The 25,800-nt window shown below is 41.6% G+C and overlaps 2 protein-coding genes and 1 pseudogene across 2 annotated transcripts; 1 reads left to right on the forward strand and 2 right to left on the reverse strand.

Annotated features, from left to right (window-relative positions):
* Nucleotides 1-1,845: 1,845 nt before the first annotated feature.
* LOC133074458 (olfactory receptor 5B2-like) lies at nucleotides 1,846-13,737 on the reverse strand (annotated as a pseudogene).
* A 1,506-nt stretch (nucleotides 13,738-15,243) lies between these two features.
* LOC133039978 (olfactory receptor 1S1-like) lies at nucleotides 15,244-16,233 on the forward strand. Its single transcript, XM_061119766.1, has one exon. It carries the CDS (start codon nucleotides 15,277-15,279, stop codon nucleotides 16,231-16,233), a length of 957 nt encoding a protein of 318 aa, XP_060975749.1. The 5' UTR covers nucleotides 15,244-15,276.
* A 6,887-nt stretch (nucleotides 16,234-23,120) lies between these two features.
* LOC133056670 (olfactory receptor 5B3-like) lies at nucleotides 23,121-24,068 on the reverse strand. Its single transcript, XM_061142259.1, has one exon. The coding sequence runs from the start codon at nucleotides 24,063-24,065 to the stop codon at nucleotides 23,121-23,123; it is 945 nt and encodes a 314-aa protein (XP_060998242.1). The 5' UTR covers nucleotides 24,066-24,068.
* Nucleotides 24,069-25,800: the final 1,732 nt, after the last annotated feature.

A 25,800-nucleotide genomic window follows, 5' to 3' on the forward strand; every position in this document is an offset into this window, starting at 1 on the left:
TTCTTGGGTTTCCCTTGTGGCTCAAACAGTAAAGAATCTGCCTGCAATGAGGGAGACATGGGTTCAGTCTCTAGGTTGGGAAGATTCCCTGGAGAAGGGAACAGCTACCCACTCCAGTATTCTGGCCTGGAAAATTCCATGGACAATATAGTCATGGGGTTGCAAAGAGTTGGACATGACTGAGCGACTTTCATTTCATTTCAGTTCTGTGTTTTCTTGTCACCTCTTCTTAATCTCTTTTGTTTCTGTTAGATCCATACCATTTCTGTCCTTTATAGTGCCCATCTTTGCATGAAATGTTCCCTTGGTATCTCTAATTTTCTTGAGGAGATCTCTATTGCAGCAACAATGGCTGCCTATCTCTTTGTTTGCAACTTTGTGATTAGAAGCAACAATCAGAAAGCAGGGCACAAGTTCCCAGTATTGGGAAAATAAGAGTCCTTTTTGCCAGCCTGGAATTCCATCACCTAGAGCTGCAAGCTGCCCTAGGAAAACAAACACAGCTGCCTGTAACACCACGAGGGGTGGAAATGGGTCTGTAAGAGCTGAAATCAATCAAAATTTATCATCCAAATCTTCCTCTGAAGGTTGCAAGCCTTCAGAGTCCAGAGTTCCCAAATTTTTACACCAGACAGATTCTTCCAGTGCAGTTGTTGTCTAGAGAGGCACCCATATTCCCAGTCTTTCTGCATTCTCTTCCTGCATTTTTCCAGAATCCTATCCTCTCTAACTCCTTCCTATAATAATACATGGGATTTCCTTAGGGTTTAGGATACACAGAGATAATTCAGAATAACCTCTCAAATTAAAATTCTTAATAGTCATTCTAAACAGTCATTTTTCTTGCCATATAAATTAGTATTCACAGATTCCAGTAATTAAGCCTTGGATCTTTAGGCAGGCTATTTTCAGCCTGCCACAAAATTACATAGAAACATTTGGTTCTATTTTTAATATTTTATGTAACCTAAAATAGTTCTTAAAGAATCATTTAAAATAATAATTAGAAATGGTTCCAAGATGAGAAACATACTGACAGATATGTCATGTTTATATTTATATGAACATTCAGAATAATTTCAGTCAATTATAACTTAAATGCAGTGATTTTCTAATTAAAAATGTTTTTATTTTTTTCTCCATTTTTATTGGACTCTGGCTCGTCTATTCTTTTGGAAAATTTAATGTGAACATCTTGATTGTATAAAATGACTCAGTCAACTCATAAAAATTAACTTAATGTGTTATACTTATGAATCTATAGATAAAATGTGAAAAAGCAAATACTTTTATTTAAAATTTATCATTTTATTTTTGATCTAGGCCACTTATAACATTTATAAGTGTTATGACACTTATTAAATTCAACAAAAGAAATAAGTAACATTCAATTTAAATTGATGTTTTAATGCTCCAATTAATTACTTGAATTATTTAAATTAAAAAAACCAGACACATTCCATCATATATGGCAAATTTCACACTCCCATATATATGCATCCATGTGAGGCACATACAGAGACCTCTGTTCATGGGTTCATTTATGCCTCTGTTTCACATGTATCTTTAGAGTGGCATGTGATAGAGGACATGCATATAGAATGAGCTTTTGGTCAAAAATCTCCTTGACAAAGTTTTTGACGAGTTGGACACAAGATATGTTGTGCTTCATCTTAGCCATTTGCATTCAGGTATTATAATTCTGGACATAAATTTTCCTTGAGTAGGATAAGCCTTCAGGAATTTAATTCAGTGTGGCCTTTAAATGTGATTGCATACATGGAGAAGACCTGAGAAAAATAAAACAAAGTTTCCATGAATCCTGTGACATCAAAAATCACAAACCTAGAGACAATTTTGCCTAATAAAGAAACTTCTTGAATGCACTCTTGACATCTTTGTTCCTGGGCTAGAGACCACAGAATTGATCTTGGGGATGACCCTACTGTAGGACACAGATGCTATATTGTCAGTGTCCATCGAGTGGCTGGAGTTGGGCTTTAAGTGCATGAAAATGAGTGCCCCATAGAAGATGGAGGCTGCAGTGAGGTGGGAGTCATTGGTGGATAAAGCCTTCTGGTACCCTGCAGAGGAGTGCACCTTTAGGATGGTGTAAATATGAATATAGAGGATATTAAGATCTTCACCACCCAGATAATCACAACGGTGTGATCACTCACCTAGAGCCAGACATCCTGGTATGTGAAGTCAAGTGGGCTTTAGGAAGCATTACTATAAGCAAAGCTAGTGGAGGTAATGGAATTCCAGTTGAGCTATTTCAAATCCTGAAAGATGATGCTGTGGAAGTGCTGCACTCAATATGCCAGCAAATCTGGAGAACGCAGCAGTGGCCACAGAACTGGAAAAGGTCAGTTTTCATTCCAATCCCAAAGAAAGGCAATGCCAAAGAATGTTCAAACTATCACACAATTGCACTCATTTCACCAACTAGCAAAACAATGCTCAAAATTCTCCAAGCTAGACTTCAACAGTACATGATCTGAGAACTCCCAGATGTTCAAGATGGATTTAGAAAAGGCAGACAAACCAGAGATCAAATTGCCAACATCGACTGGATTATCGAAAAAGCTAGAGAGTTCCAGAAAAACCTCTATTTCTGCTTTATTGACTATGCCAAAGCCTTTGACTGTGTGGATCACAATAAACTATGGAAAATTCTTAAAGAGATGGATACCAGACCACCTGACCTGCCTCTTGAGAAACCTATATGCAGATGAGGAAGCAACAGTTAGAACTGGACATGGAACAACAGACTGGTTCCAAATAGGAAAAGGAGTATGTCAAGGCTGTATATTGTCACCATGTTTATTTAACTTACATGTAGAGTACATCATGAGAAACGCTGGGCTGGAAGAAGCACAAACTGGAATCAAGATTGCTGGGAGAAATATCAATAACCTCAGATATGCAGATAACACCACCCTTATGGCAGAAAGTGAAGAGGAACTAAAAAGCCTCTTGATGAAAGTGAAAGAGAAGAGTGAAAAAGTTGGCTTAAAGCTCAACATTCAGAAAACTAAGATCATGGCATCTGGTCCCATCACTTTATGGCAAATAGATGGGAAAACAGTGGAAATAGTGTCAGACTTTATTTTTCTGGGCTCCAAAATCACTGCAGATGGTGATTGCAGCCATCAAATTAAAACATGTTTGCTCCTTGGAAGGAAAGTTATGAGCAACCTAGATAGCATATTAAAAAGCAGAGACATTACTTTGCCAACAAAGGTCCGTCTGGTCAAGGCTATGGTTTTTCCAGTGGTCATGTATGGATGTGAGAGTTGGACTGTGAAGAAAGCTGAGCGCTGAAAAATTGATGGTTTTGAACTGTGGTGTTGGAGCAGACTCTTGAGAGTCCCTTGGACAGCAAGGAAATCCAACCAGTCCATCCTAAAGGAGATCAGTTCTGGGTGTTCATTGGAAGGACTCATGCTGAAGCTGAAACTCCAATACTTTGGCCACCTGATGTGAAGAGTTGACTCATTGGGAAAGACCCTGATGCTGGGAAGGGTTGGGGGCAGGAGGAGAAGGGGACAACAGAGGATGAGATGGCTTGATGGCATCACCGACTCAATGGGCATGAGTTTGAGTAAACTCTGGGAGTTGGTGGTGGACAGGGAGGCCTGGCGTGCTGCCACTCATGGAGTCACAAAGAGTCAGACATGACTGAGCGACTGAACTGAACTGAAGATAACCAAGAGAGCCAAAAAGATGTTGAAGCTGGCTACAGAAACAGGAACCATCTTACGTACATGCCTATCAGAACAAGACAGAGCCATGAAGGCTGGAATATCACAGAAAAAGTGATGGACCATATTGGATCTACAGATAGAGAGACAGAATGTATTCCCAACATGGATGGAGGCTTTCAGGAAGCCACAAAAATAGCAGCTATGATCAGATGTGCACACACACATAGTGTCATGGTGGTGGTGTAATTTAGGGGTTTACACACTGTTGCCTAGTGATCACAGGCCACTAATGTCAAAAAGTAATTCTCCAGAGTGGCAAAGGCTGCAAAAAGAACATCTGAGCAGCACAAGCATTACAGGAGATGACCTTGTAAACTGTAAAGAGGGCTTTCCTGATGGCTCAGACAGTAAAGAATCTGCCTGCAATGCAGGAGACTTGGTTTCAAAACCTGGATTGGGAAGATCCTCTAGAGAAGGGAATGGTGACCCACTCCAGTATTCTTGCCTGGAGACTCCCATGGACAGAGGAGCCTGGTGGGCTCCAGTCCATGGAGTCACAGAGTCAGACATGAGGACAAACTGTGTCACTTCTATCCTATGGTCTATTGATGTTCTTTGGGAATCATGAGATGTCTTGTAGCAAGTGAAAGTAAGGACAAGAGGGTTAAGTGGAATAAAAATTGCAGTGAAACTGAAGTGTTTATGTATCACATGCTTATTTCATTATAGCTAATACATATTTCAAGACTGTTGATATCTAACTGCAAAATTTAATACATTAATTATCTAGATTTAAAAACTGTTAAATTTTAAACTTTCCCAAACCAACAGAGACCTTATCTCTCTAGTTTTAAAATTTTGTATATTTGTAAATTTATATTTGGGAAATTTAATGATTTGGTCAAGATTACTTATCTGGGATGCTCTGTCTCTGCCAATTCAGTTTTTTTCCTATCCTAGTAAAAGCTTACACTTGTAGGGTTTCCCTTGTAGCTCAATTAGTAAAGAATCTGCCTGCAATGAAGGAGGTCCTGCTTCGATTCTTGGATCGGGAGGATCCCCTGGAGAAGCAAATGGCAACCCACTCCAGTATTCTTGCCTGGAGAATCCCATGGACAGAAGAAACTGGCAGGCTACAGTCTATGGAGTTGCAAGAGTTGGACAAGACTTAGCGACTAAGCCACCACCAAAAGCTTACACTTCATCACTCAACTACCATAACAGCTCTAGACACTTTGCACGTATATCCATTGATTCATCTCAGCAATTTCTAGAAGTTGGTTAGTTTTTATTTTTATTTAAATAGTGAGGAACAAGATGGTGAGTAATTTATTCATATTTTGTTGTTGTTGTTGTTCAGTTTTGCTAAGTTGTATCCAACTCCTTGTGACCCCATGGACCGCAGCATGCCAGGTTCCCCTGTTCTTCACTATCTCCCAGAATTTGCTCAGATTCATGTGCATTCAATCTGTGATATTATCTAACATTTTCATCCTTTCCCATCCCCTTCTCCTCCCACCTTCAATCTTTCCCAGCATCACGGTCTTTTCCAATAAGTTAACTCTTCATACCAGGTGGTCAAAGTATTGGAGCTTCAGTTTCAGCATCAGTCCTTCCAGTGAATATTCAGGGTTGATTTCCTTTAGGACTGACTGGTTTGATTCATATTTACATAAATATTGATGGCAAGCCAAGTTTCTGATCCAAATAGAGTGATTTCCAAGCAAAATGATCTTAATTGAATTTAAATCAAATTGTTGTTCAGTCCCTCGGTCGTGTCGGACTCTTTGCGGCCCCATGGACTGCAGCGTGCTAGGCCTCCCTGTCCATCACCAACTCCCTGAGCTTGCTCAAACTCATGTCCATCGAGTCAGTGATGCCACCCAACCATCTCATCCTCTGTCATCCACTTTTCCTCCTGCCTTCAATCTTTCCCAGCGTCGAGGTCCTTTCCAGGGAGTCAGCTCTTCACATCAGGTGGCCAAAGCATTTAACTGTAAATAAGTAAATTTAACTGTAATTAAGTTAAATTTAAATCAAATTAAATTTAACTTAATTTAAAATTGCTCATTTGTTCCATTGGTTCAAATCCAGTGTTTGGAGTTTCAGGGTGTAGTTACTGAGACTTATATACACAGTGTTTGTGGTGGGATAACTTGACCAGTAGGGACTTATACAACCAGTCGAGGTGATTCTGTGAGGAAAGCATAGCCTCATATATAGATCTTGGACTCTGGGATGATTTGCAGATCAGCCTTACTGTTTGCTATCCAGAAATCATGAATCCTAACATAAGTCCCCTGAACCTAAAATTTTCCATCTACAAAATAAAAGTAGTTCAAGTTCAATCGCTCAGTCGTGTCCAACTCTTTGCGACCCCATGAATGGCAGCACGCCAGGCTTCCTTGTCCATCACCAACTCCCGGAGTTTACTCAAAATCATGCCCATCGAGTTGGCGATGCCATCCAGCCATCTCATCCTCTGTCGTCCCCTTCTCCTCCTGCCCCCAACCACTCCCAGCATCAGGGTCTTTTCCAACGAGTCAATTCTTTGCATGAGGTGGCCAAAGTACTGGAGTTTCAGCTTCAGCATGAGTCCTTCCAATGAACACCCAAAACTGATCTCCTTTAGGATGGACTGGTTGGATCTCCTTGCAGTCCAAGAACTCTCAAGAGTCTTCTCCAACACCATAGTTCAAAAGCATCAATTTTTTGGTGCTCAGCTTTTTTCACAGTCCAACTCTCACATCCATACATGACCACTGGAAAAACCATAGCCTTGACTACACGGACCTTTGTTGGCAAAGTAATGTCTCTGCTTTTTAATATGCTATCTAGGTTGGTCATCACTTTCCTTCCAAGGAGTAAGCGTCTTTTAATTTCATGGCTGCAGTCACCAACTGCAGTGATTTTGGAGCCCATAAAGATAAAGTCTGACACTGTTTCCTCTATGTCCCCATCTATTTCCCATAGTGAGATCTAACTCAAGGTGCTATTGAGTAATCAATGAGACATTGCATTGAAAACCAATGAGTAAACCTGTTTATCATCCCTGCTTAGTGTCAGCTATAACATTACTAGGATAGAACGATGGTTTCTACATTGATTTGGCAAGGTGGATGCAGCATGTGGTGCTTTATGTGTGAGTTGTGAAATCTTGAAGCTGCTTCTTAACTTGCCTTTTGTCACACCATAAAGTCACCATGACTTTCTACACCCTCCAGTACTTTTCGCTCTGTTCCTGCTCCACTCATACAATTGCCTGGTTTGGTACTTTCATGTAGCCAGTTTCTTAAAAAAAAATTATTCCTTGAAAGACATATTTTAACTTGTGTTTAAAGAGTCTCCTTTTCTTAAACTCATTCTTTTTTTTTCAGTACGGTAATCCCATATTTGAATCACAGATAGAAGGTGAATAATTATTTGTGGCTTGCCTTTACCCTGCAGGTCTGTTTTAGCGGCAAACCTCAAGTTGTTAAATATTTTATGTGAATCTGTTCTTGTGTAGGAACAGTATTTTAATTCCTTTTATTTGAATCAGAATCCTTTGGAAAGACAGCCATTCAATGCTATCTCCTATTCTCTATCATGTTCCTCCTAGCCCATGAAGGCTTTATGCTCACCAAACTTAATGTACATAATCATGTTATTATATACTATGTTCTGCAACAAATGCTAAGAGCTTAATATATAAAAATGTGTTGTGTGCAAGGTAGGTAGCATTCTTATTCTTATTTTACTGTTAGAGAATTGAGAATTTCTGAAGGAATGTGGTGCTTTACAATTACACAATTGATATGAGGATGATTCAAGATTTAAACCCATTTAAAACCTAATCAAAAGCCTATATTTTTATCCACATCACTGCCAACATGGGTAGCTATGCTAGAAATATTAAAAATAAAATTCTGGGAAAATATTAAAATGAAACTTGAATCTTACTAATTTGCTTTGGTCTCTTCTGTAATTTAAAGAAGGGTCATATAACTCTCCTTTTTTTCCCTTTGCCTCTAATAAGAGGCTCACATATAGTGAACAGGATGAAATTAGTACCTAATTAGAGCATCACCTAGACTATTTTTTTCAATAATCTTTTTAGAGGAACATCATGATAATGTTTCTAAGTATCACCTAACTTCCTACTGATAGAAGTTTTGATGTTTAATATGCAGCTTTTTAAAAGAAAACTCCTGAATGTTTAAACAATTGTTCAAAATATCTATTAGTATATCTGTGCTTAGTAAATCATTGGGTGTAGCTGCCACATTGCTTTTGCATGAATTACAGTTTTCACTGAACGTGTATAATGCAGTAGAGAATCTTCCTGCCAGTGCAGGAGACATGAGTTCAATCCCTGGGTCGGAAAGGCCCCTGGAGAAGGCAATGGCAACCCACTCCAGTATTCTTGCCTGGAAAAATCCCATGGACAGAGGAGTCTGGTGGGCTACAGTCCATGAGGTTGCAAAGGACTGGATGCAACTTAGTTACTAAACAACAGCAACTGAGTGTAGACACTTACCTTGCTGCTTGAAAACAAGCAGCAGCCAATCCTGAAGAGCTGCTTGGAATAAAGAATTCAGCCATGGAATAAAGCGTAAATACTGCTAGGGAACCTCTCTCAAGTGGTGTTCAAAGATTTCAAGGTCTCTAAGTCAGGGAATAATAGTGTAAACTATGTTAATCTGGATTCAAGTTCAGAATTCTCCATGCATTCTTTTTATGCTCTTGGAGAAATCATTCACCTCTTCATTTGTAAAATAAATGTAATAGAATTACTTCCCCCCCCCCCCCCAAAATCCATAGAATTGTGTTTGTAAATAGCAAATAAAGAAATGTGTATAAAGTAACTTGAGAGGAGGGTTTGTAGTTTTAATATAATTAAATTATACAGAATATAAGTAAAGCTTAGTATATTTACTGAATTTCATTTTTACCTTGGAGTGTTTCCTCGGCTATGGCTATAGCGTCATAGGAAATCTTAACAGCCAGAAGAAGACCTGCATGTACAAACAACTATTAACATTTAGATGAATACAGGGTGATCACAGAGCCTAGGACCACAGTCTGGTTCCTCTAAAGGGAGGTCATCCAGAGTCAGGTTGGCTTTCAGAAGCTAATGCATGGGAACCAGGAGTGACTTACAGAGACATGGTGCTCTCAGGGGCTGGCTGCGTGAGAACGTCTACAGTGCTTCTTCCTACTTTTCTAGGAAGAAGTAATTAGACTATCTGTGAGGACCACGTTGGATATTTTGAGTGTGTACATGTTTTTTTTTTTTTTTGTTACTTTATATTGTTTTCATTTTTAATTAGCACATAATTTTCAAACAGTAAGATGTATACTTTTTACTGTATAACTGTAAGAATCTGATCAAATATAGAGTCGGGTAACCACTACCACAGTCAGCCACTATAAATTTCCCTGAGTTTCTTTGCAGTTAACTCAGTCACCAACCCATTGACCCTTATAACCCATAATTTTTCCACATAATTTTGCCTTTGCGAGTGTGTCCTTAACTAGAATCATAGAATATGCAGTCTTTGTGACCTCTTCCACTTGGAATAATTCAGTTTGAGGTCCATCTATATTGTCGCTTGATATCTATAGTAGAACATTTAAATTGCAGAGTAGAATTCCATAATATAAATTTTATGCAGTGGTTTTGTTGTTGTTGTTTTTCCCTTTCTCATGTGAGGACCTTTGTGTTGTTTCCAATACTTCGTGATTGATTATAAAGAAAGCTGGCCTAAAGTTTGGCTAAATTTTTGTATGTGTGAACAAAGGCTTTATTTTGGTGAATTCCTTCACTCATGGCTCATACTGTGGTGCTGGGGTCCAGCCCCGGCAGGACCCAGGGGGTACCCTCAGGATGAACGGCGTCAGTGAGGGAAGACACGTGAGACCAGCCTTGATGGGGCCAAGTCTGCGAGGAAGAGAGAGAGACAGAGAAAGTGACCAGATGGGGTGGGCAGCAGAGTCTGGCAAATCTTTTATTTTTTTTACCGTAGCTTTTATATTCTAAGTTAGTACATTTTTAAGGAGAAGATAGTTTAATATTACATTGGCTCATCCTTCACGAAACCAGGGTGTTTTCTGCATACTTCTTTGTTTATGAGGGTCTTGTACATTATCTTCTGGCCTCAGGGCCTATTGACACTTTATGACCTAGGTGAATGCAAAGCTGTTTTAGGTAATCTATTCTTGAATGAACACAAAGGTCAGTCCTTTTGCAGAAGTTATCAGTTAAATTTATCTAAAAGTTTTACCACACAAAGACTCTGCAGCTCCAGTGAGGCAGCCCCTGCTTAGCATTCCTGGTTAAAATTAACAATTCTGAACTCTTATTTTTCTAAATCTTTAACTATAACCACTTTTAGAATAATATTTTTGTGTTCTCTAATAGGGCTTCCTCACCCCCGAAGGGCTCTGTGCCTGTTAGGGCCTTTATGTGATCAGGTTCTTTATGCTGTTTATGATTAAGGTGTTGTGAGCAGTCACATGCATTAGCACGCATTTGCCAAGCAGGCTAGAATGCCAGCAAAGGGGTCTAAATTGAAACACTCCTTTCATCCTGGATAATCTTATAGGATACAACAGTCCGGCGGACATATTAAGTAAAGTTCTAAGTTGATTCTGTTTGGAAATAGATCGGGGAAGGCCTTCTACCTGTGTCACCGAAATTAGGGAGTAGTCTAATATAGCAAGCATCAGAAAGACAGAGATCATCTTTAAGGTGAGCGCCGGGGCAGCTTTTCGAAATCCCTGAAGTCCTGATCTGCCTTGCTTGTCAGGTCTTCTCCTCACGACCTTGTCATGGGTGGGATCTCGCGTGCTGGCTCCCGGCACTGTGGCGGAGCTAGGGAAAAATTCTGGGTTCCCCAGAAAACCATCTAGACCTGCCACACTCTGAGCCCTGAGTGAGGGCATCTACGGAGTGATGGTGGCAGAAGGGGAAGACCATTGGTAGAGGGAGGGAGCATCAGCCACAGACAGGAAGACTGTGATATTTTCTGATGACATTTTGGACTTAATTTTGCAGGAGATCAAGACTTGCCACCACTCTGGGAGGGTCTCAACAAGAATGATATTCACCCTCAAGAGGGTAAAGGTTAGTCCTTCAGGGGTGAAAAAAATCAGACATTTTAATGGTTTGTGCCTTTCTAAAACTCAACCCTATCTGACAAAATCTTATGTCATCATGTTTAATTTCATGGGAGATGGAGAGAAGTGAGACTAAAGGATCTATAAAGGCTCCTTAAGGATGTGCCTGGGCAATAATGGATAAAAGAATGAGAAGCCTTGCTCTAGACTAATTGGGCTTGAACTTCCCTTCTCAGAGTATTTTCATTGTTTGGCAAAAATTATACTAGATAACTGGAGATAATGAGAGGATGTGAATAGATATGAGTAGCACAGGAGTTGGGTGGTGTTGGACACAAACTTTATATTACTTTCTTCTTTCTAATGACATAGTTCACCCCTGGAACTCTGCTAGCTCTTTCCAAGCTCTCTAGCTGGCTGATACCTGCATTAAACCTATATGCCCAGCGTGCCCATGCAGAGCTTCCCTCAGCTTCTGAACTCAAAAAGTCTTCTTGTGGAATATGATTCCTAACTTCCCGTGTGGCCACCAAGGGGACAGACGATGCAACTTGCAAGTTTGAGAGTGTCAGCCCCCCCCCACCCGGGATGGATGTTGACTGATGGGAAGCAAGAGATGAAAAGGAACAGGGCATGTAAGTGTCCATTTCTTCTCTCCCTGGACTGATCCTAGCTAGGATTTCTCCTTCCAGAAGAGTATGTTGACTGAATATATCTAATGAGACCATGTTCTTGTGAACAATCACCCTTGCAACAGCGCCTTTCATTGCACTGTGTTGCATCTAGCCTAGCCTCTTCACCCTCTATTGTCCTCCTTCTTAAATCCCTGGGATTTCATCTTCCCAATAAAATATCAAGACTGAAATTCTTCCTTCAGGCTCTAGAACTGAGAAGACCTGTGATGAGATAGTAGTTATCATAGTCCCTCTGGGCTGCTATAACAAAATACCATAAATCGGGTGGCTTATAAATAACAGAAATTTATTGCTTACAGCACTGGAGGCTAGAAGTCCAAGACCAAGAGTCTAGCAATTCAATGTCTGGTGAGAGCCTGCCTCCTGGTTCATGGACTGCCATTTTTTGATTATATCATCCCAAAGTGGAAGGGGAAAGGGAGCTTTTTCAGACCTCATTTATAAGGATGCTAATCCCATTCCTGAGGGCTCTGTCCCCATGACCTAATCAACTTCCAAGACTATACCTCCTAGTGCCATCAACTGGGGTCATGTTTCAGCATACTAATTTTAAGGGGACACAAATATTCAGACCATAGCAGTAGTAGGAGAAGGAACTCAAAAATATGCCTCATGGACAAGTCATAGAAATAAGGATTCTGGCTCCACACACATTTCTTTCCTAGTCATGACCAGACAGATAGATAGACAGAACAATTTGCCTTTTTTTCTCCATTACTCAGTTATTTTAAATATTAGTCACAAATATCTATACAGTTAGTCCATGGGTTACACTGATTCCTGTTGAGGAGGAGGTGACTCTTCTTGGTTTGGGTGAGAAGTAGCTGTACTAGATTATGAAGCATGTGTAGTGATTAGAAGTAGGAGTTGATTAATTCTGATTATCTTTCTGGCTATATGAGCTTCCCTGGTGGCCCAGACAGTAAAGAATCTGCCTGAAATGCAGGAGACCCAGGTTCCATCCCTGGGTCAGGAAGATGCCCTGGAGAAGGGAATTGCCACCCACTCCAGTATTCTTGCCTGGAGAATCCCATGGATGGAGTAGCCTGGTGGGCTACAGTCCATGGGGGTCACAAAGAGTCAGACACAACTGAGCAACTTTCACTTTCACTGTATACACAGCCTTCCTTTTTCCTGTCTATTTCAGGGTCTATATTTCCAGCCTTCCCAGTGTATCTGTGAACAACCAAATATCATTGCAATATGTTTCTTTTCAACATTAAAAACCCAGAGTTTACTTCTTTAGTTTACAACTACGAGCTCCAAAGGCCAAATCGCTGGGTCTCCCGATTCCCTTCCAACACTGACATCCATTCAAGTGGAAAGGAGACTGTAGTTTACCCCTTTCCACGAGGGATGGTGTTTCTTTGGAGTCATAATCCCTAGTGCAGGAATTACAGTTGGCTCTTGAGGTATTTACTGTTTTCGCTCTACTTGTCACTAGCGAGAAAGCAGAGAAGGAACTCTCAAAATTCTTACCATCTATCTCGCTAGGAACATAAGACATGCAGCAAATAATTCACTTGCTACCATAGGTAATAAGCGACTAAGTTACAAACAGGGAATCACAGGTGGGAAGAGGCGCCTGAAGATAAACAAACAAAAAAGCTGAGCAGCCTATCTATTCCCCGTAGACCTCACTGAGCCTGGGATCTGAAAACAACCATCTGTCCTGAGGAAAACCCTTCAGGGACACTGTCCCCAGGGATTTGGAAGTAGCTCACTGTCCCACGTGAGCCCGGCGCCGTGACTGTATCAGCGCTGTGCTTGGGGAAAGAGCCTGGTTCTGGGAAGAACACGGGACCTGCTGTCTGTCTCCCCTGCAGCCCTGCCCCCAACAAGCTAAGCTGCTAGGTCTAGAGCCCAGTGGCGTCCTGAGGTCCGAGCCTCTTCCAGAGGTGAGCCCGGTTAGGCTGCAGCGTTGCTGCTCTCAGCTAGCTAGGCAGGGGCCCCAGGGACTCGGGGAGGGTTTTGCAGAACTTCTCGTGGCAGGACATGTAGGGCAGGAAGGGGAGGTTAGAGATCGTTGCTCAAAATACACACTTGCTCATGCTGGTCAAGCGCAAACCAGCCCAGGGCTTCACCCTCCCAGGACCCTCGAAGGCTGCTCCGTGTCTGGCCCCGAGGTTGGGTAGAGATGCCTGCTGCTCCTCTGTGTCTCTTTGGTTTGGCCTTGGCTCCTCCACTCTAAGTTTCTCTCTCTGTCTCTCTGTCTGTAAGTCACGCTTCATGGGGGCAATGAGACCCCGGACCTCCTACTCAAGTCTTCACTGCCTTTTCCAGTTTTCCAAAATCCTGGGGTCAAGAATTGATTTTCTTCTGGCTCCTTCATGGAAAGAAAACCTACGTGGAGACTTGGCTCTCCCTAATCTTTGAGGGACAAAGATTTTGGAGATAACAGCGGAGAGAGAGAAAACCGAGAGGGAGCGAATACCAGGAGAGCAGAAAGGTGAGACCCGGGCCTCTCGGCTCTCAAGCCAGTTTTCTTCCCAATAGTCACATCCCTGCCCCAGGTAGCACCTTGGGAGGTTCTTATCATTTTCTGATCACTTTTAGCCTGTAAAAATAAGTTTTAACTTGAAACTAAAGACTCACTTCCAGGTGGCCAAAAGCCCAGCCCAGTTAGAAACTTCAGTCTCGCGTCCTTCGCAGCCTGCGTCCTCCCTTCTGAGCCGAGTCAGCTCTGCAGCGTGGGGTGTGGCGCAGGGAGCCATAAGGGGAAGACAGGCAGTGGAAAGGGGGCATCTTCTCTCTGCTGCTGTGGAGTACTCGGGGGTGGTGAGTTGTGGGTGGCAGGCCGGCTCCATCGTGAGAACGCTTGGGATTCTTCAGAGGCCTTTCAGGGACTGCTCCACGAAGCATTTCCTTGACAAGGGCGATGAGTTTTCTCCCTGATCTCTCTCTGACTGCCGTTTCCTAAGACAGCCCCTCCCTGACCCCTTATTCTATAACCTCCTCTACCCCAAAAGGCTCCTTCCTGGTTGGAGTCCCAACAAGGAGGCTTGAGCTCAGCGACTTCCCGCAGCCACCACTTGGCCTGTGGGCAAGTCATGCTGTGTCCCGTGTGAGGATAGATGCAGGATGGTCCTGCCATATAAGCAGTGAGCAGATCCACTGTGCTTCCCATCTTCCGACAGAGAGGAAATTCCAAGAGTTTAGGTTCTTACATGTCCCCTAAACCTTCTCCATTCGCCTAACATCTAACCACAAACGAAGTAAATTTCTGGTCTTCCTTTCTTGTACACCTTCTCCAAGAACAGTTCTTTTGGGGTTGGCCCCTGAATTATTCTAATGAGCATACCTAACACTCGGTTGGCTAGTCCCCAAACTCGTTACTTTAATGACTCTTCAAAAGGATGCAGGTGAATAGTGGGAAAGGTCTTGGGACCAGTTAGTTCATTTTTAAGTAATTCCTTCAGAGTTATCTAACATCTTTAGAGAATGGAACATACCTCATATATTGTCCTCAGTTCAGGGCTTGTCACTAATTTGGAGCCAACTGTAAAAGTCACTTTCCGAACCATGTTAGAGTTTAAAACATATTCATTGAGAAATATCTATCATGTCCCCAACTTTTCTTTCTAAGGCATTTCTTGAGTCTCTGCACTGCTGACGGAGTTCCTTATTAAATAATCTTTCTCCATCCTTCATTCCCTTTCAGCCTAGAGGGAGTGTCCACCTCCCTGCCATGACCCCAGGTGAATGGCCCCACACTGGCTTTTCATGTGGGGGTGAAGACTTTGTGGTCCTTTCTCCAGATCAGCAGAAATATGCATGAAGGAAACCAAACGAGCATCTCCGAATTTCTCCTCCTGGGACTCTCCAGCCAACCTGGGCAGCAGGAGCTCCTCTTTGTGCTTTTCCTGGCTATGTACCTGGTCACCGTGGTGGGGAATGCGCTCATCGTTATGGCCATCGGCTTGGACCCTTACCTTCACACCCCCATGTACCTCTTCCTCGCCAACCTATCCTTGGCTGATATTTCCTCCATTTCCACCTCAGTCCCCAAAATGCTGATGAATATTCAGACCAAGAGTCAATCCATCTCCTATGAGAGCTGCATCACACAGATGTATTTCTCCATTGTCTTTGTTGTCACTGACAACTTCCTCTTGGGGGTCATGGCCTGCGACCGCTTTGTGGCTATCTGCTACCCTCTGAGCTACACGACCATCATGGGACCCAGGCTCTGCCTTTGGCTGACCGCCACCCCCTGGGCCCTCAGTAACGCTGTAGCCCTAACACACACCCTTCTCCTCCTCCGATCCGTCTTCTGTGACGGCCACGCTCTCCCGCACTTCTTCTGTGACTTGGCCCCGCTGCTCAGGCTGTCCTGCTCAGACACGGCGGTCAACGAGCTCGTGCTCTTTGTCGTGGGCTCGTCGGTCGTCACCCTGCCCTTCGCCCTCATCCTCGTCTCCTACACCTGCATCACCAGGGCTGTCCTGAGACTCTCATGCCCAGAGGGGCGGTGGAAAGCCTTCTCCACCTGTGGCTCTCACCTGACAGTCGTGTTCCTCTTCTACGGGACCATCATAGGGGTCTACTTCTTCCCCTCGTCCTCTGACCCTGACAACAGAGACAAGATCGGGGCACTGCTGTTCACCGTGGTGACCCCTATGTTGAACCCCTTCATCTACAGCCTGAGGAACAAGGACATGAAAGGGGCCCTGAGGAGACTCCTCTGTGGGAAAAAGGGTTCTCCCTGTGATGCCCTGAGCGTCTGAATTCCTTTTGTCCCCACTGCAAAATGGATGATTCTGCTCAGAGTCCATAGCATAGACAGGATGGTTTAACTTTTGATGAGCTTTCAGAAATCTGCTTCCTATTCCAGTCACTGTGGGGCTGGGGCTTTTCCACACTGCACTGGTCTTGGAAACAAAGTGCCTTATGCCCATGGTGACTCACAACAGTAACATACATTATTGATTATCATCTATGCAACTAGAGAGTTCTGTGAAAATTGTTCATAACTCAGACAATAAGAAGTGCATGTACCACCTATAGTTTAGCTACTGCATCTTTGAGGACAGTTGTTACCAATTCCTTCAAACTACATTGCTAAAAAGCAGGTGTAAAATCCACCTGCTTTTCTATGGGTTACCAAACATCCTCTTAACATCCTTCCTCGAGTACCTCAAAATCCACCCTGTCCCATAGCTCCAACAGGAGCCGTCACTTGACCTCTGCTTTCTTTATTCCATGTGGGCCAGCATAAGACCTAGATTTGTCCTCGAGAGGCTTCAGATCTGACCCAAGTCTGCTGCTAACTCACTGTGTGACAAGCCGTGTTACTAACCTGCAAAATGACAAGTGATCTAATAAGAACAAGTAAGGTGTGTATCGCTAAAATCCACTCATGTAAAACTGAATATGCAGAAGGAGATGCCTGGGAGGAGAGTCAGCAAGACATTAACAGCGGCCGTGGCAGGTTAGGTTTTCCAAGAATGGACGCGACAACATTTCCATCCCACGTGCTCTTGAAGGACTGGCCACTTCCTCATCAAGAGGTGGAGTCTGAGGCCCTCCCCTGAACCCGCAGGACTGTGGGGGTGGCTTTGACCAACAGAGGATCCCAGAGTGGTGCTGCGTGATCCCCGAGGCTCTTAGAAAACCCAGCACATGTTCCTGTAGCACTCCCTCAAGAATGCACTCTGGGGCCTGAATTAGCATGGAAGAAGTCCCTGTATTCTGAGGTCGCCCTGCTGGAGAGACCAGAAAGTCAGAGAGAGATGCGCAGGGTGGACCAGGTGTTCCAACCGACAAGGCTTTGAGCCTTCCTGCCAGGCACCCGCCACGCGAGGGAGTGAAACTCCTGCTGATCCTAGCCTCAGCTCTGATGGCAAAAATATCGTTGCATTTCACAGCTCTGAGTGAAAATTGCCTGGTTGCTTTCAGTCAACTCCTAGAACTCTGAGACACAACAATCAAATGACTACTATTATTTTAAGCCCCTTACACTTGGGGTTTGTTATATAGCAGCATGTAACCAAAGTGGTGGTTCTGTTTCTTGGAGTAGAGTGATTAATACTGTATCTGATAATATCGTTTTAACATTTTACAGTGACTATCACTCTAGGAAGAACAAAAGCACTTTTTAAATTTAATTTTAAGGAATAAAGGCTGTCTTGCCCACTAAACCATCATGCCAGAATCTTCTACGTTGCATAACGTCAGTTAGGCAGAGCTATAACTGTCTCTCTTTATTGTGATTTCATTGAGCCCATATTTGATGGAATAAGAACCATGATGGCCAGACCTCGATCATTTGGTTTGAATTGGGCCTCGTCCCTGTGGACCTGTCCCGGACCTCTATTACCTCTGTCTTACAGATCCTATAGAAGGTGCATTCATTCTAAGATATCACTCCATCTGCAGTGAGTAACAGAGAAGCTGGGTTGGTTAGAAATAGACTTAAACGCAGGTTGGGAGTTTGCCTGAGAAATTAAATTAAGATCAAGTTTGGGACACAAAAGACAACTAATTAAGAAGATAGGGAATCACAGATTTTTATGAAAACCTTGGCAATTTTTACAGAACAAAGACATAAGTCTGTACTTAAATTCTTGTATTTCCCTGAATCATTCCTCTGTCATTTTCAACGAACATCTATTATAAACCTTCTATTCATCACACTCTGAGTCTGGCCCTGGGACAAAGAATGAATAATTCACAGTCTATGCCTTTAATGCACTCACAAACTAAAGAGAGAAACTGGAAAAAAAATTAAGGATTTTTAAGAATTGAGAAGCAAAGATGGCATTTAATCAATAATTCATCTCATTAGATTTAGAAAGCATAAATATTTTGTGCAAGACACAGGCAACCAAATTTTATAACATTCTTGTTCTTTTGTGTTCACTATCCCTGAGAAAAGCAAGTTTAAGCTTTGTGAATAAATTAATAGACAACCCTGCCATCTACGTGTAGGTAACACAATTGCAAGAGAAATATCTGGGGAAAAAAAAATCCGTACATCGAGTAGAAACGATTTGTAAAACCTAATACATAAAGTGTCAGCAAATATTTGTTATTTCTTCACCAAACAAATGTTTCTTGAGTACATAGTGAGTCAAAAGGAAAAACAGCAGCACCGTTGCTTTCCTGGCTGTCGCTTCGCTGTGCATGAGATAGATGATGGAGACACATGCTGGCTTTAATATGTGGGACAGGAAGGCCTGTGATAGGAAAAGTAGGGTCAGGTGACAGACAGTGTCACAGGTTGGAACAGCTATTTTAAGTAAGGAAGTTCAGGGGTTGAGGAAGGCTTTTTTCAGGTATTTGAGCTGAGAATCGAATAAAATTAGGGAGTGGGCCATGATAAGATCTGGGAAAACACATTCCAAGAAAAGGGAAGAGCAGATCCTTTAATAAATAAATCAAGATCCTGATATAAGACCATGTCTGATATGTTGAAGGATTAGTATGTGCATTGGACTGTGGGGAAGAGGAGGTAAGTATAGTCCCGGAGGTAGTTGGGTATCCAACCTGGTTGGATCTTGGAGGTCATGACAAAGAATCTGAATTTTATTCAAATACCTCAAGCACTTAAAGCCGTGAGACGGGATGAAATTACCCAAGGAGTGACCTCAGAGGGAGAGGAAGACCTGCGACTAAGTCCTGGATGACTCTGATAGTCAGAAGTAAGGAGCCAGCAAAGGAGGCTGAGGAGCAGCGGCCCAGGAGGCAGGGAAACAGACCAGAGTCAGGACGATGGAGGAAGGAGGTGAAAGCTCTTCCAAAGAAGGGGGGTCACCTGTCTCAAACCCGCAGGGGCCACCATCACTCCGGAAACCACACGTCCCCATCTGCGCTCCTCAGTCCATGCTGCTCTCATCCTTAGCCATCTCCCCACCAGATCTACATCCTCAGGGCTGAATTCAGATTGGGAATGCCTCCTTCAGGACATATTCCTCAGAAGATGGCAACACCTCAGATTTCTCATTTGCCTCCGTCTTCCTTCCACGGCTTATGCCTCTCTCTGTACTCTCTTTTTAACAGAGGAATTTAGATGACTCAGAATGACGAATCCCATTTAAAACTGGCCTATGACTTTAGGCAATACCCTTGGTGACCTTTTTAATGAGCTAAGAATACCCAGGAACATCCTCTGCTTTCTTTGACAATAAAAGTATTACTACACTGCAATCAAGTATGGTTTTTCTCAGAGAAAATTAACACTGTTTACATTTCAAAGCAATCAGTGTAATTTACCACATTAATAAGCAAAAAATTAAACTGTTTGATAATTCTAGTGGATGAAGAAATTGACTTTGGACAAAATCCAGTATTCATCCTTGATTTTAGGGGGGAAAAAAACAATTCTTAATAAACTAGGAATCAGAGGGAACTCCCTTAACCTGGTAAAAAGTCATCTGTGCATAATGAAAGCTGAGAGACTGAAAATTTCCCTAAAGTCAAGAACAGGAAAGGGATTTTCATTCTCATCATTTCTCTTCAACATTTTATTAGAAGTGAATAAGTCAGCCAGAGAAAGAAAAATACTATCTGATCTCACTTATAAGTAGAATCTAAAAAACTCAAACTCACAGAAATAGATATTTGTGGCTTCCAGAGGCAAGGGATAGAGGGTGGGGGCACTGGAGGTGAGGGTGAAGGGTGGTAGAACTGGGGTGGGGGTGGTCAAAAGGCACAAGCTTCCAGCTATAAGACAAATAAGTCCTGGGGATGTAATGTACAACATGGTGACTACAGTTAATGACACTGTTCTGTATCTTTGAAAGTTGCTAATAGACTACATCTTACACACTCTCATCACAAGGGAAAAATTTCATAACTATGTCAGGTGATGGATGTTAAGTAATTGTAGCAACCATTTCACTGTATATACATATATCAAATCATTTTGTACTCTTTAAATTTTTGTCATGTGTCAGTTATATCTCAAAACTATAAAAATTAAGTAAATAAATAAAAGTATTAACTAAGACATGTAAGACAGAAGAATATCCCAGAGGCTCAGTACCCAAGGAGAACTCATGGTAGCAAATTTGGATTAAGTTCAGTTCAGTCACTGAGTCGTTTCTGACTCTTTGTGACCCCATGGACCGCAGCACACCAGGCCTCCCAGTCCATCACCAACTCCCGGAGCTTGTTCAAACGCATGTCCATTGAGTCGGTGATGCCACCCAACCATCTCATCCTCTGTTGTCTTCTTCTCCTCCTGCCTTCAGTCTTTCCCAGCTTCAGGGTCTTTTCCAAGGAGTCAGTTTTTTGCATCAGGTGGCCAAATTTTGAATAAAAAACAAATAAACCTTGTATTGATGGTTCAAGCCAGTGCAATAAGGCAAGAAAAAGAAAACAAAGGCTGATTTGTGAATCCAAATCTCTTGGCCACCAGTGCAATTTTTCTTAATATTTTTCTTACACAAATCCACTCAACATTTTTCTAAGATTTTTATGTCATCATAATGAAAGTTTCTCAAGAAAAGAGATGACATGAGTTTGGGTAAACTCCAGGAGTGAAAAAAGGTGACGGACAGGGAGACCTGGCATGCTGCAGTTCATGGGGTCGCAAAGAGTCAGACATGACTGAGTGACTGAACTGAGCTAAACTGAATAAAAATTTCTAAAGCTCAAAAGATACTATCCATTTAATCTAGGTACTTCATTTTCTCACAAACAACTACGAGTATGTGAGTTGTATGTGCTGCATACGTTGCAAAGTACTAGCACATCAGGGCTGCAAAATACATGGTGTTGACGGCTTCCTCTCTCCACAGACTGAACTTTTATCTTTTCTCTACTATGTAAAAGGAAAAAGAAAAATGCAATAGCAGTAAATTTCAGATTGAGTGATTATATAGGATAGGTGGTTATATAGGAGATAGTGATTATATAGGAGGTCACAGCAAGAGACTGTTTATGACAATGAAGAGCTCAGGCATGGAGCCCCACTCTAGCACGTGCTTGCTGACCTTGGGACAATTAGTTAACTTTAAGTCTCAGGTGCCTCATCTACCTGTAAACAGGGATAATAATAGAACATGTCTCATAGAGTTGTGGTGAGTATTAGATTAGATAAGCCCTATACCAAATATCATGCATGGGCTTCCATGCTGGCTCAGTGGTAAAGAATCTGCCTGCCAGTGCAGGAGATGCAGGTTCAATCCCTGGGTCAGGAAGATTCCTTAGAGAAGGAAACGGCAATCCACTCCAGTATTCTTGCCTGGAAAATCCCATAGATAGAGGAACCTGGTGGGCTATATAGTCCATAGGGTACAAAGAGTCAGATGTGACTTAAGTAACTAAACAACAACAATAAGAAATAGCAAATATCATAAATCCTGGAAGGCAATAGCTGTCTAAAAAGTATGCTGTCTATCTGTCTAAATCTATCTATCTGTCTGTCTACCTACATAACCATCATCATCATTAATGTTATTTTTATTATTCAAAATCCACAGAAACAACAAGAAGAAAAATGATGACAACATAAATAATAAGCTTTGGAAAATTCCTTTGGATCAAGATAGTAGTTGTATCTATAGATAGCCTTTTGGTTTTTCAGATATTTTTGCTTCATGCCTCAGGTATTTGTTGTACCAGGCAATGCCAATTTATTACAGAATCTGAAGTCATTATCAAGTGGTTGTTAGGGTGCCCGCTCTCTCTTGAAGTTTATAGAGTTTTTATGACTTACTTCCACCAACACAAACTGAAATTTATTGAGTTGTTAACACTAAACAAAATGAATTTTAATTTAAGATTCAAAGTTTTATTTCCAGTTAAATCACCAGATTAAGCTAGAGCTCACAGGGAGTTTCCATTCAAGTTGAGGGATATAGATGAAAATAGGTGAACAAATAAAAGAACTGAGTGTTGATGGCAACTGTGAAGAAGGAAGCAGGCTGAAGAAGAAGCCTTAAAGAGAGTGAAGTGACTATTTTATAAAGTAGTCCAAGGAAGGCCTATATGACTTCCCTAAACAGATAACATCTAACAAGCAATCTGAAATGACTTGAGAAGTATTCTAGGCAGAGAAAAGGGCAAATACAAAACTTCTGAGGCAGGGGTATGTGTAGCACTGTCCAGGAATAGCAAGAAATCAGTGGGACTAAAGGGGGTGAGTGGGTAGAAGAGTGATAAAACAAGGTAATAGCTCAAGTTAAGTATTATGGTGAAATCAGCCACTTCAAAGCATTTCTGAAAAAAGGAAAGGAAGATAAAAGAAAATAGCCTTAATAATATCACTGCACTATTTTTAACATAATGTAGAGAGATGGTAGTCATAAAGTTAATGTAAGAAAAGGTCTTAATATTCTCTGCACTTTTAGTCTAACATGACTGTTTATCTTTTGGAAATTGTCACGTGAACATGATTTCTCTCACCAAAACCCTCAGTAACAACTCAAACGTTAACTTCTAAGATGATGATATTATTTGATCTTATTAAAATGTGTCAAAAGCCACATTTACTTCATTAAAATATTTTATTCAAAATAATTATAATATTTTTGAATTTTGAAAGCTTGGACCTGTTCCTAAACTTTGACAAAATTTTATGTTTGAGTCCCTACATGGCTGTGAACATTGAGTTATGATGTAGAATAGGTCTAAGGGAGATGAAATAATTTCTGTGGATGTCACACCATTAAAAGATTAAACCTAGAGAGTACTTTGCCTTCTCAACAACCTTCTTGAATGCACTCTTGACTTCCCTGTTCCGTAGGCTGTAGACCATAGGGTTCAGCATGGGGATGAGCATCGTATAGAACACAGATGCGATTTTGTCTGTGTCCATGGAGTGGCTGGAGCTGGGCTGTAAGTACATGAAGATGACGGTCCCATAGAAGATGGAGACAGCAGTGAGGTGGGAAGCGCAGGTAGACAAAGCCTTCTGGTAGCCTTCACCTGATTGCATCTTCAAAATAGTGGTAAATATGAGCAAGTAGGAAATCAAAATAACAAGAAGTGCGGAAAAGATATTAAAGCTCGAAATAAGAAAAAGAATCAGCTCATTAATGTCTTTATCTGAACAAGTCAGAGACACGACTGCTGGAATATCACAGAAAAAGTGATGGATGATATTGGACATACAAAAAGAGAGACAGAATGTGTCCCCAACATCGATAGCAGCAGTCAGAATACCAAAGATATAAGAGCCTATGGCCAGACGTGCACACACACTTGTGGTCATGGAGGTGGTGTAATGCAGGGGCTTGCACACTGCTGCGTAGCAGTCATAAGCCATGGAGGCCAACAGGTAACTTTCCACAGTGGCAAAGGCTACAAAAAAGAACATCTGAGCCGCACATGCATGGTAGGAGATGATCTTATCTCCTATAAGGAGCCCAGCCATCACCTTTGGAGTGATGGTGGAGGAGTAACAAAAGTCCACCAGAGAGAGGTTACGGAGGAAAAAGTACATAGGGATGTGGAGACGAGAGTCCAGCAGGATCAACGTGGTCATCCCCAGGTTCCCAATCAGAGTGAGGAGGTAAATGAAGGTGAAGATTACGAAGAGAGGAACCTGCAGCTGCGGGTCATCTGTGAGTCCCAGCAGGATGAGATCAGCTCCCTCCGTATTATTTTCCATGAATGAGATTTGAGAGTCATAAAATGCTCTGTAGCAAAGAGAAGTAAAGGAGCAGATGCATGAACAAAAAGCAGTTGCACAGAAGTTGAAATGCACAAGTATTATTTTATTAGAACAATCAGTTTTTCATCAGCATTTACCACTTTTGTTACATAGGCATGACAGCACAGTTTGGTGATATCTTTATCTACACAGTAGTAGACTTCTGAAGAGGAAGGGTCTTTATGGATCACCTTCTCAAGTTCTTGTTTTTGTATATGAGTAAACTGTGTTGCAGGTAGAACTAAAGTTTTCTAAGTTCATATGCCGACAGTGAATCCATCTCCTAAATCAGATCTTTTGAGTCTTCTAATAGTTTACACTTCTATAGTGCTCACTTATTGGATGCTTTATATGTACATATTCTTTTAATTCTTTTTATCAGTTCTATGATTGATTAGTTATTTTTCTCATTGTTGTATATGGCAAGTTGACAACAAAGAGACAGAATAATTTACTCAAGGTTACACAGATGTTATGCTATTAATGAATAAAGTCAAGCTTTAGACCCTGAGTGATTCTCAACCTAAATGCCATTAAAAATTTTGAGTTGATTTTCGCTTCATTCAGTTTACATTTAGTTATCTTTACTGCCCTGAATTTAACACTTGGAGTAGTATGGTTGATTTACACACAAATAAATGCACAGTAGATAAGCTCATTTAGATGTGGGCTAAATGCAGGACTAGAGGTATATGCAACAAACAAAGCCAGATCTGAAGATAAGGTACAGCATTGGGTAGGGAAGCTTTACTCTGAGAAAACATGTGTAAGACACAGCAGACCTACCATTTACTACTAGGAGACACTGGTCCTAACTTATCCCTGCATCTCATTTTATCTGTCAGAAAATGAAGGTGGTGTTGAGACCTACCTTAAAGGAGTATTGTAAAAGTGAAAAGAAATGATGCATGAAAACAGCAGCATGTGGGTCTGAAACACAATTCTGATGAGTGCTAGATATAATATTATGGATTGGCATAGATCAGTGGGTCTCTATGTTGGTTTAGGAAATTCAGGTGACAGACACAGATGGGTAGGCTTTGAAGTCCAATAACTCTAATCTTTAATATGCTTTTTCCTACATACTGTCCACTCGGATACTTTGCTTCACCCTGTATTTCTCAGTCTGTCCTCTTGGCTGGGTCAATCATTTTGGGTGAGAACTCAGGCATCTTCAAATCCTCTTTTTGTTAATGTCTTTCTTGAGATCTACAGTTTAGCTTGTGTTGAAAGTGCTCTCCTATCTTAGACTCGATCTTGCTGTCATTCCTGACAACAGTTAGTTGGAAAATAGATACTGAGGTGTGGAGGGGTGAAAAGTCATAGTCTGGAGGGTGAGACTAACCTGCATACCTGTGAGTAAGCACAGATCTTTGTATTTTAAAAGGAGATTTGAGAAAGAAACCCATTCTTGGTAACCAGCATTCTCTACCATCTTCCTCTCAGCCCTGAAACACATTATTTTACATGTCTGCTCCTTAAATTATTTGTGTTTGTCAATACCTTACCCACACAGTAAAATAAGATGTATAGATATAGATGTAGATCTATATATCAACACACACATGTAAATCACTGTATTCTATGATGACTAACAGATCTCCTGAATTAGTTAACAGCTTAAATTTACTACTTACTTGTAATTTGTTTCATAGATGGGGAGATAGATATATAGATAACAGATGGTACTGAT

This window comes from Dama dama, chromosome 1 (assembly GCF_033118175.1).
Source record: "Dama dama isolate Ldn47 chromosome 1, ASM3311817v1, whole genome shotgun sequence".
In the NCBI taxonomy this organism is placed as follows: Eukaryota; Metazoa; Chordata; class Mammalia; order Artiodactyla; family Cervidae; genus Dama; species Dama dama.